Here is a 14,550-nt window from a genome sequence, read left to right as displayed (position 1 = left end):
GTTTGAGAAAAAGTTGGTAATAATAGATCCTATTAATAATAATGATTTTGATTATGTTGATTCGGTATTTGAAATTTTTATTAAAATTGTGGGTGGAGCTCTTTGAATTGACATAGTTAATGGCTGTTGGAGCGTGGATGGCCCAAAAAGTAGGATATGCTGAGTTTTTTTTTTTCTTTTTTTTTAAAAAAAGCAATGCTATTTTATAATGTACTTCTTTTATTTAACTTTTTTTAAAAAAATTAATCATTAAATTGGTAGGATTTGCAGGATTTAAATTAATCGTTAAAGTTAATAGTTTTTCCTTTAGCGCTATAAATCTAGAAGATTAAGATGACGAAAAATATGGTTTTTGTTTATGGAGATGGATCTTTTGTTTTTGTTTTTATTTTTTTATGGATGACTTTGAGCTTAATGATATGAAATTGATATTAAGTGTTGATATGAACGTTAGAGTGTCAATTGAGACATTATGTAACATATGACAAACCATTTATTTGAACGAAAAAAAAAAAGTGATTTAAATAAGATACAAATCTAAGGGCTAAATATGATTTTTTCAAAAAAAATTAAAAAATAGTTTGAACTGTCGTATCAATATTGTAAAATACTTGTTAGATCAAAATATAGTTTATAATATTATTAAGGATAGTTGTGATATATATATATATATATATATATATATATATATATATATATATATATATATATATATAGAGAGAGAGAGAGAGAGAGAGAGAGAGAGCAAAAGTGAAAGGTACACAAACATTTAGATGAAAAAGTCACTCCACTTATGTATCCCGTGGTCATATGTTGTAGATAAGATCTAAATTTTAAAGAAAACGGTTAGGCATCTTTCTTTTTTTATATATATATATATATATATTCCATTGTGGACAGTTACATTAACCATCTTTAAATCATATTAAAATGGTTAATGAATTACATATTTAAAAATGTAGAAATAAGGGAATTAATTCAAGTTATATATTCACTCCAAAAAGAAAAAAAAAAGTTGTATATTTGAAGGTTGATAGGGTACTACTAAACTCATTACAAAACTAATATAGCAGTTTACATAACATTTATCATATTAGTCACTTACAACTAAATTTGATTGTGACTAACATGTAATGCACGTGGACTGTCACCTTCAATTTGTAAGTCTATGTGGTACTTACTATGTTTGGTTACTAAATATTTAAATTTGATTATAAATGACTTGGTAACATGAGTTTGTAAGGAGATTATTGTAAAAATTGAAATACTCCAAACATTTTTTTCCTAGATTAATTAGGTTTTAGGAGGAGCTAACCTCTATCATGTTATGCTAGATTCTCAAAAACAAGCAATTCAGAGAGATGATGCCTCTCAATAAATAAATAAATAAAAAATATTTGAAGAAAACTCTAAACCTCCAGCCCACCAATCGCCATGAGAGGAAGGAGTCTCCTCCATCCCCTCTACTCCCCTCTCCCTTCCTTTCTTGCCTCAGCAGAGGTTCAAACCGCCTCTTCGAAGGTATTATTTAATGTCATTGGTGTTTTATCCTTATTCAACATCTCTGTAATATCTTCCTCTATCGTCTATCGTTCATTCACCATATCTTCTAGCCATCCCTAGCCTCATATCCGCCCCCTTATTGAAATTTTGGGATTTTATTTTTTCAAAATTAGATATGTCCATTTCAGGAAGCCCCTGCCTTGCATGCACCACACCACCATGCTCCTATGCCTTTTCGCTTCCAACCGCCACTAGCCCCGTTTTCAACTGACCACTACACGCTGGAGAGTGTCTACCATGTGCCTGCAAGTAGATATTACTCGTGGGCGTGTGGCACATGTTTTCCTATGCTCCACCACCTCCCATCATCATCGCTAGTCTCTTGGAGCCACCTATTGCATCCTGGCGTTCACTACCAACGTTGTTCTCTAGATCTATGTTGTTCTCTCGATCTCATTGCATATCGTTTTGCGGTGTTCTTCGAACTTTGTGACGGTATCTCATTCTATTAGCTTTGACTTGACTTTCATCAATATCTTCTCTATTGCTGTGGTTCTCATTCGGGTATGCTATGTAGTTGTTTCTTTCTTGGTTGCGCTATTTTTAGTGCTCCTTGTCAAACCACCTTTATTGGTGGCCAAGTTTCTTGGTATTTGTGCCAAGAATCTATAGGGGCCTTGTGATTAATTTGATGTATTCCCTTTTAATTATTGTTTACATGCACTGATGTAGTCGTTTTGGGGTTTATTGTTGAGTTGCTTAGCCCTTAATTGTTTGTTGTAATTTCTTAGTTGATGTACTCCAAAAAAAAAAAAAAAAAAAGACGTTGCTTGGTATTCTATTGAAAGTCCACTCCCCCATAGATGACAGAGACATACGATTATGTTTGTTAATGCTTTTTAGAGATTTTTAAGCATTATGACTTGACATAAAAATAAAAGTAGCTCCGAGTGTGATTTGAATTGTTTGGAAAGTGTAAAACAAAAAGGAGAATAGAAAGGCATTAGCAAACAAAAGCAATATTCTGTACCTTCATTTGAGTGGGGAAGACAATATATATATATATATATATATATATATATATATAATCAAACTTTGTACCTTTCTCCATAACTACCTTTGAAACCTAGAATTCATTCTAGGCCTCACCATGAAAAAGACAGACCACCATTACCACATACCAAGAAGAGAAACAAGTGCATATACTTTATTCAAACTGCTAAGCCCACGTTCACCAACAACCCCTCGCGACAAGCAGCCTTAAGAACTAGGGCTACATTGGGTTTTTTTTTTTTTTTTTAGGGCCCGTCATTAATAAAGTAAAAAAAAAAAAAAAATCCTAATATTTTTTTAACAAATTTTGAGGCTAAAAGTGTGTTTTAACTTTTTTTTCTTTTTTTCTTTTTTCCTTTTGTGGGAGAGGTTTCGAGTCTATCTGGATTGTCTTCTCTGCTTATAAGGGAGTTGTGGTTGAATTGATGTAAAGGTCAGATTTTTTTTTTTTTTTTTTTGTGTCTTGTATTTTAGATTATGCAATTTTCTGTTTTTGTGTGGTCATGTTTGTTTGTATCTTATTTAACTCATCTTCAAAAAAAAAAAAAAAAAAAAAAAAACGTTAAGAGCATCTTCAAGAGAGTAGCCAAATGACTCATGGCAGCCAACAGAATAACCGAACCACCCGTAAAATCTTTTGCCTTTATTTTCTTTTATTCCTCTATTATCTTTAATTTTCCATTGCATAATAAATTTCTTCATTTGATGGTTAAAGTATATTTTTTTTTTTAAAAAAAAAAAAAATTCATCATGTCTGATCACGTTTAAATTTGTGTTTTGGAATGCATTTTTAACATAGATAATGAAAAACAAATTGAGTTTAGGGTAAAGAAGAGCAACAAAACTAAAATAGATTCTTGGTTAATAAATAAATCGTTACATCTTGAGTTTCTCTCATTTTAGAGAGATAAGCTCTCCCTTCTCCCTAGAGTTTTTCACCTCCTTGCGAGGCTCTCCTTCGCCTCAAGTGATCGTTCTAGGAGAAGAGGGAAAGAACTCCCTTCCCCGTTTTTTCTCTATGCTCATCTTTGTTCCTTTACTTTTTTACTTTTTTTAGTTTTGTTGCTTTTCTTCCCCAAAACTCTGCATCTGCTCCTCCACCATCGTAGTTTCGTCGCACCACCACCTAGTTTGCTCCTGATGGTTTGCACTCGCGTCAAATTTGGACTCTAGATCTTGGTTTTTACAAGCTAGATTTGTCTTCCGCCGTCTACCCTTACTGTCAACACGCCACACCACCGTATCCCTATGGCTCTTCGCTCTCCAATGCCTCCTTCAAGCCTCCTCATGCACCCGCAAGTCACCCTCACTTGCATGCGCGTGACCCTCACACTAGATTCTTGGTTGGGTTCATGAGCCCCTATTTTTCTCACTAGGGTGTGTTTTTACTAAACTCAAATTATTTTGAGATAAAAAGGGGACTACTTCTCTCATCCTATTAGTGGTCATGATCAAGCAAATTTTCACTTCAGACTTGCACTGTACAATGTACATATATGTCTACAAATTCAGCCTCACAAGCCACTTGCTTTCCAATATGTTGAGGATTCACAACTCCTTCTTAGTAGGGGCAATAATTCATGTTTGCATGTTAGGTTCAAGTCATATTGAGATATAAATATAAGATTATACAGGTCAACCCTAACCTAACCCCATTTAATTACCCCTCAACCATAACTCATTAATTTCTTATTGGGTTCATGTCGGTTTCGTGAGTTGTATCAAAAATTGCTAGCCTTAAATATCACATCTCGGATTCGGTTTATGTCGAGACATGGGTATAAGACTATATAAATCAACCATAATCTGATCCATTTAATTAAATAGATTGGACCCCTCATCCTAACCCGCTAATTTCCTGTTGAATTTGTGTTGGATTCACAAGGCATGTCAAAAATCTCCAACCCTACTTTCTGGCACTAAATTTTCAATAAAATGAGCTTTTGACTATAATAACCACAATGAGAGTGTTTAAAACTTCTTATGATTAGTAATGAGTAACTTGTGGTGGTGCAAAATTACCACAAGAGCTGATTAGCTGCTTAACATCCTCTACCAATTTTAAGAAACTCAAACAAGAAAAAAGATTATAAAAACCAAGCAAAAATCAAGAATTAGCAATGTGAAATGGTATCTCTTCCCCTCTCCCACCCAAACCCTCAAAGGAATAGTTTGAAGTATGAGGTAAGAAAATAAAAACCCACTGGGTGCATGTATAGCTTACAAATTAAAACAGCAACAAATTGTTGTACTTCCAAGAATATCCAAATGTTTTTGGCATACATCTGATTTTGAACATTATAGGAAAAGAGATAACACCAAAAAATAAAAATAAAAATTCCAGAGGACCATACAAGTTTTTTTTCTTTTCTTTTCTTTTCCTCCACAGAATGCAACACAATTAAAAAGGCTAATTATAGTTGCAAAACTCATAGCACATGAAATTCTGAATAAATTCAAAAATTTTACTTAGATGAGCACCTGTGCGCCTACTATACATTCTTTGATCCCACAAAAGGTTTTAACAAAGAAGAAAGAATCAAGAGTCTCACCGCTGTCTATGTGACTACAGTCTTAGAGCTTCTCTAAGACTGATGCTAAAACTATTATCTAGGCCCATCTTACCGGCAACCGGAGCATTTCCTTTTTGCATCATGGCCACAAACTCATTGTAATCTATGCGTCCATCCTGCAAAATTGTTTGACACAAACAATCATTAGGCCATTATACATGAAATGCATAAGAAAGTTACTGAATAGAGGAATTTGTGAAACTTTATTATTTAGAGAGGTCAACAATAAGAACCATATCTCAACCTTACCCACCACTCAAAATGCCTAATCACCATGGTAAGATGGCCTTAGCTTTTAAAACTGGGATTAATTTTCATCAGAAAAACCATAAGTCAAATCCAACTTAAAATAATTTTTGAGTTCTCTTGAGTAGACCAGAGCTTAACCTAGTAAGACCCAAATCAGGTTGTAGAAGAGTTGCCAAGGTCTCACAAGTTTAAAATGGAGAAGAAAGTTGGGTTATGGAGGAAGCCTTGTTCTGAGTCAAATTGTTGTTAAGCTAAGCAAACTAGGCCATGCTTCATTTAGGCAAAGTCTATAAACAGTTGTCTGCATATATTTGATCTGAACTACATATTCAGAAAAAGCAAGAGAGATTTGTCTTTCAATCCCTTCCCGTAGTATAAATGTGGAAGTATGATAAAAGAAAGTATTAGGGAAACTTCTGGGGGTGTGGTGCACGGGTCCAAAGTTTACTCTGCAGGGGTGGGTCCGAAGAGCCCTACCTTGTCGAGATTTCCCGTCATAAAAAAAATAAATAAAAGAAAGTACTCACGTTGTCCTGATCAACTTCTTGGATCATTTCTTCCAGGCGAACATCTTCTATGCCAAACTCCTCACAAGCTCTCTGAAGCTCATCAGGAGTAATATAACCACTTCCATCCTTATCAAAGTAGTTAAAAGCTGCAAATAGATGATCTTCTCTCTCAACTTTGTTCAGATGCAATGTTGCAGCAACGAACTCACCATAATCAATGGTTCCACTGTTATCTACATCTGCCTGCAATTCAATAATGTAAGCGAATTAAAAATATAATGCATCATTATTTCATAGTCTTATTGCAGCAAACCAGATCCCAGAAACATTATAACCTGTTTTCATATTCTTGTCAACAGCTTGGTGCAATGATACTAGGGAGGTTTCTCAAGTGAGCTCTCTCAGAAAGCAGTTAATGATACTAGGGAGGTTTCTCAAGTGAGCTTTCTCAGAAAGCAGTTAAAGTCATTTCATGTTTTATAAGGATAGAACATAGTGTATTAATGTTCCCATATACCTCAAAATAATAGAAAAAAAAAGAAAATTTATACACCTCAAAGTAATAATCCTCATCCCAATCAAACCCTCCGCTAAACCCCGCTTATCCAAATTAATATATCATTAGGAAGAGAGAATCACTTGAATTTCCTATTCATAACACTATATATCATGTTAGTCAGAAATATAGAAAGAAAAAACATTTCTTAATGTCTTCCACCCTTTCCTGTAGCACATCAGGAGCTCCTTTAGTCCCAAAACAAAAACATAAACAAAAATAAATAATGAGAATTTCAAGATTTTGTACTCGAAATTTATTGACCTAATGACAACAACGGCAGAAAAATAACAAATATATTATTATATTGAAGAAGATTGGTTCTTCTAAAAACATGATTCTTTTGAGGCTTGAAGCCATTAATTCATAACCTCCTGTCAATCTCTCTACCTGCAGGGGCCCACTAAATAACACACTCTAGATCTCCAAATACATCTCATGGAATTGTTGACCAGCCAAACAACATACAGCATTTCTGTGTGCAATTATTCTGATGATCGACAATTAAATTACCTACATCTTGATTGGACCCTTTTTATAGTCTTCTCTCCCAATTAAAATTTCTAATATTTTCAACACGAACACCATTGCCCGAATACAAGCATTCTTTGTACAGGATATAAAAAGTTCCGGGAAAATCAACATAGAACAAAACAAGCATGAGTCCCTTAATTGAAAGTAACACATACTTAAATAAGTAGCTTTAAAGATGTGCTAAATTTACTGTTACTAACTTGTACACATATAAATTAAATTGTGATAGAGAGTGATAGCTAAATATTGTTTTTTGTAGGAAAGAATTAAAAAAAATTATACAGTTTGATCTTTTTTTTTTTTCTGGATTTCAGATTATCAATAATATAGTCTTGCAATTGGGACTCTCTCTCTCTCTCTCTCTCTCATTTTTCTTCATATACATGCATTACCACTCTGCTAGTGTTTGATATTCAGAAACCATTTTTCTTCTTTTTCGTACTACTACCGTAATATCAATTAAGTGAAACCTTTTTATTTTTTGATAAGTAGTTGTTCAAGTGAAACCTTTTGAATCATTTAGCAAAAATTTCAAACCTTTTGAAGCACTTTGCATCTAAATTCACTCTTAAACACTTACTGCTTGCATCAAATCATAAATTTCAGACTCCTTAAGATTAGCTCCTACTCTTTGCAAACCAGCCTTAAGTTCTTCAAAACTTATTTGACCACTACCGTCTGTGTCTATCATCTTGAACATTTCTTTTAGGCCAGCTATCTCTTCTTCAGATAAGCTCTCTGCAATGACCTGCAAAGAACAAAGAGATTGATAAAAAGATGAGTCATTCTATCTAACCGAAAATCCAAACATTTTTTAAGTCTGAACTACAAACTAAATTTGTATCTGAATACACAATTTAATGTAGCAACTCTAACTACAGAGATTTCAGTGATCCTGTAGTCAATAGCCTTCAGCTTTCACACAGATGCTTACTCTAAGAGCCATTTTCTTGAGCTTGTTCATAGCAGAAAATTGCTTCAAGCGACTTAAAACTGCAGAATCAAGAGGCTTGTCAGGAGCAACTCCATCAACTTGAACCCAGGGATGACCTGAAAGGAAATTAAACTATAGATTAGCTATGAAAAGAAAACCCCAGCCTGAAACCTTGCATAAATACTGTAGTATTTATGTATACATTCATAATGACAATGATTTAAGACAAACAGCAGAAGCAGATGATCTGGTCATTCTAAAGATTTTTGAAATTTCAAAAGGGACAAAAATAAAAAAATTAGGACAAGATCCTTTGTATCCAATTGCATATGAAATTACTATTGATGCTGTGGATAATGGCAAACCTGGGTTCAATGACTTCAGAACTCTTCAAGGTTTCAGCAATTTAATGATCCAAAATGGAGGTTACAAGACCGTAAAAATACACCAGTAGTGGTCTCCATCAAGACTGAGAAAGAGATCTCACCTAGAATGACAAATCTTCCTCTCTTCACCATTCTTTCATTCAAAATGCAGAAACTAACATTACTATGAGATTGAAGAACTCTCATTTTCTTTCAATGTAATATTGATATACATTCATCAGGGCTCACAAGAAAAACCTTAAAAGAAAACATTAAAGAATAATAATTGAACCATTTGAACTGCATTTGTCGTTGTTCTAGTTCAATACTTCCATGGCTAAAGTTCAGAGTACATCATTGACAGTCCAAGAAAAGGGGTAGATTTCTAGGTTTGTTTGGTGCAAAAAGGAACAAAATTGTGACCCTGAAAGCTCCAAAATGAAACTATTCAAGGTGAATTCAGAGACTCCATGGTGCATATGTATTCCATTGGAAAAAGGTTCTACTCAACCCAATTCCCTAGCTATGAACCAAATAATTCCCACATGTCTGAATTAATTGAACAAAAAACAAAACAATGGAGGACTCACACAAAACTTCGTATGCAGTTAGCCGCCTTCGAGGATCTCGAACAAGCATTCTCGTCACTAAATCTTTTGCACTTTCAGAGATAGTAGGCCATGGGTCAGATGAGAAGTCAAGATCACCACTCAGGACCTGTTCAAATATCCCTTGCTCGGTTTCTACATAATAATTACAAGGATGGAAATGAAAGTAAGGAAAATGGAAAAAGTAAGCAAAAAATGGAACATATATTAGAGATACCCAAATGCTATATAGTAAAATATCAAGAACTAGAAGATTCCCAACTTCTTACCAGCCCAAAATGGAGGCACTCCACTTAATAGAATGTAAACAATCACTCCAGCACTCCAAACATCTGCTTCTGGACCATAATGCTTTTTCAGAACTTCTGGTGCAACATAATATGGACTGCCGACCACATCTCTAAATTTTTCTCCTGGAAGGGAAAAGAACCACTGATTTCTTATAAGAAATTAGGAAATCAAATCCATTGCTTCTAGTTCTATGAAGTCATGACGAAGCAAAGTAAAGAGCGGTGAAACCATGGAGCTAATCAGCAGCTACACACTACCACAAATTAAACAACAATTTACCAAAAAAAAAAAAAAAAACATGCTTATACCTCAAGTAAAACGTATCATCACATCACAATATTTTTAACAAACTTGGAACTTTGAAGATAATAGTTGACAAGTTCATAATATTCTTGCAAATCACAGAAATGAGAATGGAAGGTAAAAATGACCTTTGGCATTCCAAAGATCAAGAATCTAACAAAATATAGGAGTTCACTATTATGCTGAGAGCCTTCTATCAGTAGCTGTCTTTTCTAGGCTGACAAGTGGTGTGATAGTTCAATGGACCAGGAACAGGTTTCTTGAACTGGCAACCACATATTGGCATAAGCCTTTCCCTTTGTGATATGCCTTGGTTCCACCATTGCTACCTATGTTGAATATACATATATAACATTTCTGAAATCCTACATAAAGAAAAAAGTCCAATAACTTCTTTTTTTTTTTTATAAGTAAAAAAGTTCAATAACTTCTAAAGGCATTTTCATTATTATTTTTTTATTTAGGTGCAAATAATCATAATCAGTACTTTCAGTGACCATAAATTCCATCATCTGTAAGTTCATATTCCACTGATTTAATAGGTATAATGTAAATCTGATTGCACCTAAATTTTAACTTTGACCAAGTCGTTAGCGAAAATTCAAACCAAATCCATACATTGCATAAAGAAGACCAAGTGTCCAGTTAAAAGGATCTGGGAGTATCGGTGAGTACACGAACGGACAATTTAAAATGATTTACAGACATTCAATGAGCAATCACTCTATTTAGGAGATGAGAATTTCTAGCATAGTGTTTTATAATTTACACAGAAAGCAGGTAGCAATTAGCACAACATGTTACTTATCACGTAATCAACTTGTGAAATCTTACCCAACTATCAATTTTAGAAGATATCAGAATAGCAATTCAAATAATTTCCAAAAGTTCAACACCAATCTTCATATACCTGGCTTGAAGAATATCGATAACCCAAAGTCAATAGTTGTGAGAAGTGAATCCTCCTGATTATTGACAAAAAGAAAATTCTCAGGCTTAAGGTCTCGATGCATCACTCCCAACGAATGACAAGCTTCTACAACTCCAACTATAGTCCTCGTAAGCTCAGCTGCCTTTCTTTCTGTATAATGTCCACGCTCAATAATCCTATCAAAAAGCTCACCACCTGCACATAGCTCCATCACAACATGAACTGCCACCGCATCTTCATAAGCCCCTTTAATAGATATAACATTTGGATGCCCCTTCAAATGGTGCATTATCTGAATTTCCCTTCTCACATCCTCAACATCCTCATCTGTTAACAGCTTCCTCTTTGCAATACATTTGCAGGCATACTCTTTCCCTGTTGCCTTCTCCACACATAGGAATGTTGTCCCGAATTGCCCTTGTCCTAGTTTCTTCCCCAAACTGAAGAATTCCTTGAGATTACCAGTTTTCGTTTTTAACACCTCAGCCCGAAGCCCTGCACTAGCCACCCTCTTCATATAAGGGTTCTTCTTGGCTTTTTTGGGATGCTCCGGTTCCGGTTTAGTTTCCGGTTGCGACATTTTCACTTGTTCTGGCGGTTTATTTTGGACCGGCAAAGGCGATTCAGGTTCATCAACTGTTTCTCCATTAGTATGAGGAGAAACTGAGTCATCGGGCGTCCGTGAACGCCACATTGCGGCAGAAAACGTTTGGAAGAAACCATTCTTAGTAATGCTTGGTCCAACACAAGTATTCCCCATAGAGTCCTAAACTGATTCTTTCTACACTTCCTCTACTTTCAACACCAAGATCTAATCCTACTGAATGTATTGACACAAAGCATAGTAGATCTGATCTTCACGAGCTGAGTGATATATTGAAGTCAAACCAACCTATTACATACGCCAAATTTTGGCAGATAAGAAAGTCAAATCTTGAACTATGGCATTTAATATGAACTATGAATCGTTACCAAAAGAGACAAAATCAACAAATAAAAAGCAGTTCTCACCAAATTTGGAGAATCCTTTCTGTCTCTAACAGTTGCTGATTTACATAAATTCAGAGATGATAATAAGTGAGATCAGTCTGACAAAATACAAACAAATAAAGAGGTTGAAACCTTTCTCGATCGAAGATGAAATCTAGCAATAGCACAATAACAAAGACAAAAGACCCTTTAAACTATTGGATCTCTGAACCAGTAAACAAATACACAAACTAAGAAAAAGTCTACACAAACTCAAAGCTCATCAAAATTGAACAGTTCCAACAAAAATCAGAGCTACCCAAGCGACTAAAATCCAAGGAAAAGATAAACAAAGAAAAGGGCTGGTGTAAAATGAAGTTCAAGAATGGACCTCATGTTTACCAGGTCTCCCAAATGAATATTGTAGAAGAAAAAAAACATGGCCGCTTTTTGTGGGTGTCTCTGTGTGCAAGTCTTTGGCTTTGTTTCCACTGCCTTTCTTTCAGTTGAAGACGTATTATATTCAAACCGGTGTGGAAGTAAACGCGTTTGGTAAGACATTATTCCCATTCCCCGGGCTTTTCGGTTGATTGTATTATGGGGGGAGGGTGAATCCTGTAATTTTATGAACGGCCAGGATTGAAGAAAAAGAACTGCTGTAATTTTAGAGGTCCAGATTAACTAACCTCTAGAATTTTTAATTCAAACGACATCGTGCAGGAGGTAAAGAAACGTTAACTCAATTACGCCGTCTCTTATCTTCTCTTCTCTTCTGGGGCAGCACAGGAACGAAGAAAAACAACTTGGTAAATTTTGTTTTGGCTTCCTCATAATCAAACCAAAATTTTTCCTAAATCTGAGTGATAGTTTTTCTTCCAAATCTCATCAAGCTTTCGACTAACACGCAGAACCCATATGACAGAATCACCAAATAGCAAACAAATCAAGAATTTTGACGTATACATATATACTTACAGTGGTGTTAATCTTCACTTCACAGTTCGTTCATTCTCGCTGGATCGTGTTTTGGCCTGGTCTTGATCAACTACGCCACTGGGTTAATCTTCGCCTTCCTTCCAGCTTCTTTCACCTCTTCTCCTCCTCCTGATCTTCTCTATGGAATCATTCTCCGGTGCCGGTGCCGGCGCCTCCACGGTGCTAAGATCGTTGTCGTCGGAGGAAGAGATTTCGTAGTAAGCTAAGCTATCACAATGCTTTTGAGATTGAAAGCCCTCTTGGTTTGCTGGTTTCTCCGTAGAGAGCTTCGAGTTGTCGAGTTAACTCAACTTTCCTGTGCTGCCCGGAAGAGTAGAGAAGAGAAGAGAAAGAAAAGAAGAGAAGAGACGGCGTAATTGACTTGACGTTTTTTTACTTCTTGTACGGTGTCGTTTGAATTAAAAATTCTGGAGGTTAATCTGGACCTCTAAAATTACAGGATCTGTCCTTGGGTGTTTGGGTAAGGACGGTTTAATTGCTATATTGACTTGTTCTTTTTCTTTGTTAATTTCTTACCAGTTTTTAATTCCTAGATTTTATGATTTAATATTTTTGTAATTAAATAACTCTCTCTCAAGATTTCATATCTAAAGAATCTCGATGATGTTGAAGTGGGATTTTTCAATTATTGAATTTTGATTCACGGGTAATTTTAAAAGTTATATTATTTATGAGAATAAAAATTGGACAAAAGTCTTATTTCTAGCATTACTCTTGAGATGCCAGCTGATTTTTTTTTTTTTGATAAATGATATTTTACTGTGTTGCATTTTTTTTTCCAATTAATTATTAGCGATATTATTTTTTCTTTTTCCTAAGCAAAGAGATCACTTTATCACAATGTCCAACCACACTATTTTAGGGATGGTCCGGCCACCCTATTCTATTTTTGGGGAGATCGACCACCCATTTGGAAGTGATTGTAAGGAATCCCAATTATTTCATCGAATGATCTCATAATAAGCTGCTTTGTTAAGTATAATAAATGAATACCTATACAATAATTTGATTGTGTGGGACCATTAGTATTTATGGGAAAATGATTCTCTAAATTTCACTTGAAATTGAGAATAATTATTTTATAATTAAAATTTTATTTTATTAAATGGTGAATAAGTTGTCACATCATTTAAAAAGTTTAAACCACTTAACATCATATATATATATATATATACCTTTAAATACAATAAAATAAAAATCTTGACAACATTTCATTTGAAGTGAAATAGAGAGAATAGTTGCTCGTATTTATGATACAATATGCTCTATCTCATTGAACGTACAAGAGATGCCAATTCATAATTTAATGGGTTAAACTCGATTTAATAGGTTATTCTTTTGTGCCATCAAAATAATAGGTTAAGGTAATGTTAAAAACTACACTTTTTGTACCACCACTATTTAACCTACTGACGTAGCAGTGTTTAATTTTTTTTTGGAAAATGTCCACATACTTACATCAAATTACCATCAAATTGACAATATCTCATGTTTCCAACTTGTGTAAGAGAGATTGTTCTTGCTGTACAAGTTTCTTCTTATTAATGATATTTGAATCTCATTGAAAAATAAAAAAATAAAAAAAATTGACAATCTCGTCCAAACTACAAAAAATTGTCAATGTCTCTCTTAGTCCCTCTTAATGACGAAAAATACCATTAATAAAAAAAAATAAAATTAAAACTAAAAATGAAAAAAGGGAGTGGAAATTAAAAAAATAATAATAATTTTTTGTGTGTTTTTTTTTCTCGAATTTATAAGGGTATTTTTGTTTTTTTGACAAAAAAAATTGTAGTCATTTTTTTGTCTTTTTGCTGGCCTTGGGATGAGACATTGTCAATTTTTTAGTAGTTTGAAAAAACATTGTCAATTGAATAATAATTTAAGAAAAATATATTAATTTTTTCTTCTTCCTTTTTTAATAGGTTAATTGACACTATCACGTCTTGAAATGGTAATGAAATAAAAATGTGTTTTTAGCCTTAAGGGTCATCCTTTTGTGAAAAAACTTATTCAATGTTGCCACACTAAATGCCATAAACTCATGAGTCATGACGATGCAAATTGATTTGATATGGCCAAATTGAACAAATCACGGAATATTTGTTTGTCTTGAACAAATAGGTTAAATCTAAGCATCAAAGTCATCTAAAAAACTTGAATTTATTATTAATTG

At 34.1% G+C, this 14,550-nt stretch overlaps 1 protein-coding gene across 7 annotated transcripts; it reads right to left on the bottom strand.

The window, feature by feature from the left end:
- Positions 1-4,959: 4,959 nt before the first annotated feature.
- On the bottom strand, positions 4,960-12,713 carry LOC132175582 (calcium-dependent protein kinase 1-like). Of its 7 annotated transcripts, XM_059587586.1 has the most exons (10): positions 12,354-12,713; positions 12,065-12,150; positions 11,421-11,497; positions 10,389-11,301; positions 9,154-9,297; positions 8,867-9,019; positions 7,912-8,027; positions 7,558-7,725; positions 5,906-6,130; positions 4,960-5,245 (listed from the first exon to the last, which is right to left on the bottom strand). In XM_059587586.1, the coding sequence occupies exons 4-10, from the start codon at positions 11,167-11,169 to the stop codon at positions 5,123-5,125; spliced, it is 1,710 nt and encodes a 569-aa protein (XP_059443569.1). In that variant the 5' UTR covers positions 11,170-11,301; positions 11,421-11,497; positions 12,065-12,150; positions 12,354-12,713; the 3' UTR covers positions 4,960-5,122. The 7 variants fall into 7 exon arrangements, with proteins under 7 accessions (XP_059443569.1, XP_059443560.1, XP_059443546.1 ...); XM_059587577.1 differs by lacking the exon at positions 12,065-12,150 and having other exon boundaries at positions 11,421-11,553; XM_059587563.1 differs by lacking the exon at positions 12,065-12,150.
- Between the last annotated feature and the right edge of the window lie 1,837 nt (positions 12,714-14,550).

Source organism: Corylus avellana, chromosome ca1, assembly GCF_901000735.1.
Source record: "Corylus avellana chromosome ca1, CavTom2PMs-1.0".
Classification (NCBI taxonomy): Eukaryota; Viridiplantae; Streptophyta; class Magnoliopsida; order Fagales; family Betulaceae; genus Corylus; species Corylus avellana.
The sequence above is the reverse complement of the archived record's forward strand: the minus strand, read 5'-3'. Positions and strand labels throughout refer to the sequence as shown.

Bases quoted from the DNA above. Each gene is read 5' to 3' on its own strand.
- LOC132175582 (XM_059587586.1), bottom strand. From the start codon at position 11,169: ATGGGGAATACTTGTGTTGGACCAAGCATTACTAAGAATGGTTTCTTC. The intron at 9,020-9,153 runs GTAAGAAGTTGG...ATTATTATGTAG, and splicing joins AGTGCCTCCATTTTGGGCTG to AAACCGAGCAAGGGATATTT. The intron at 5,246-5,905 runs GTGAGTACTTTC...ACAATTTTGCAG, and splicing joins AAGAAGTTGATCAGGACAAC to GATGGACGCATAGATTACAA.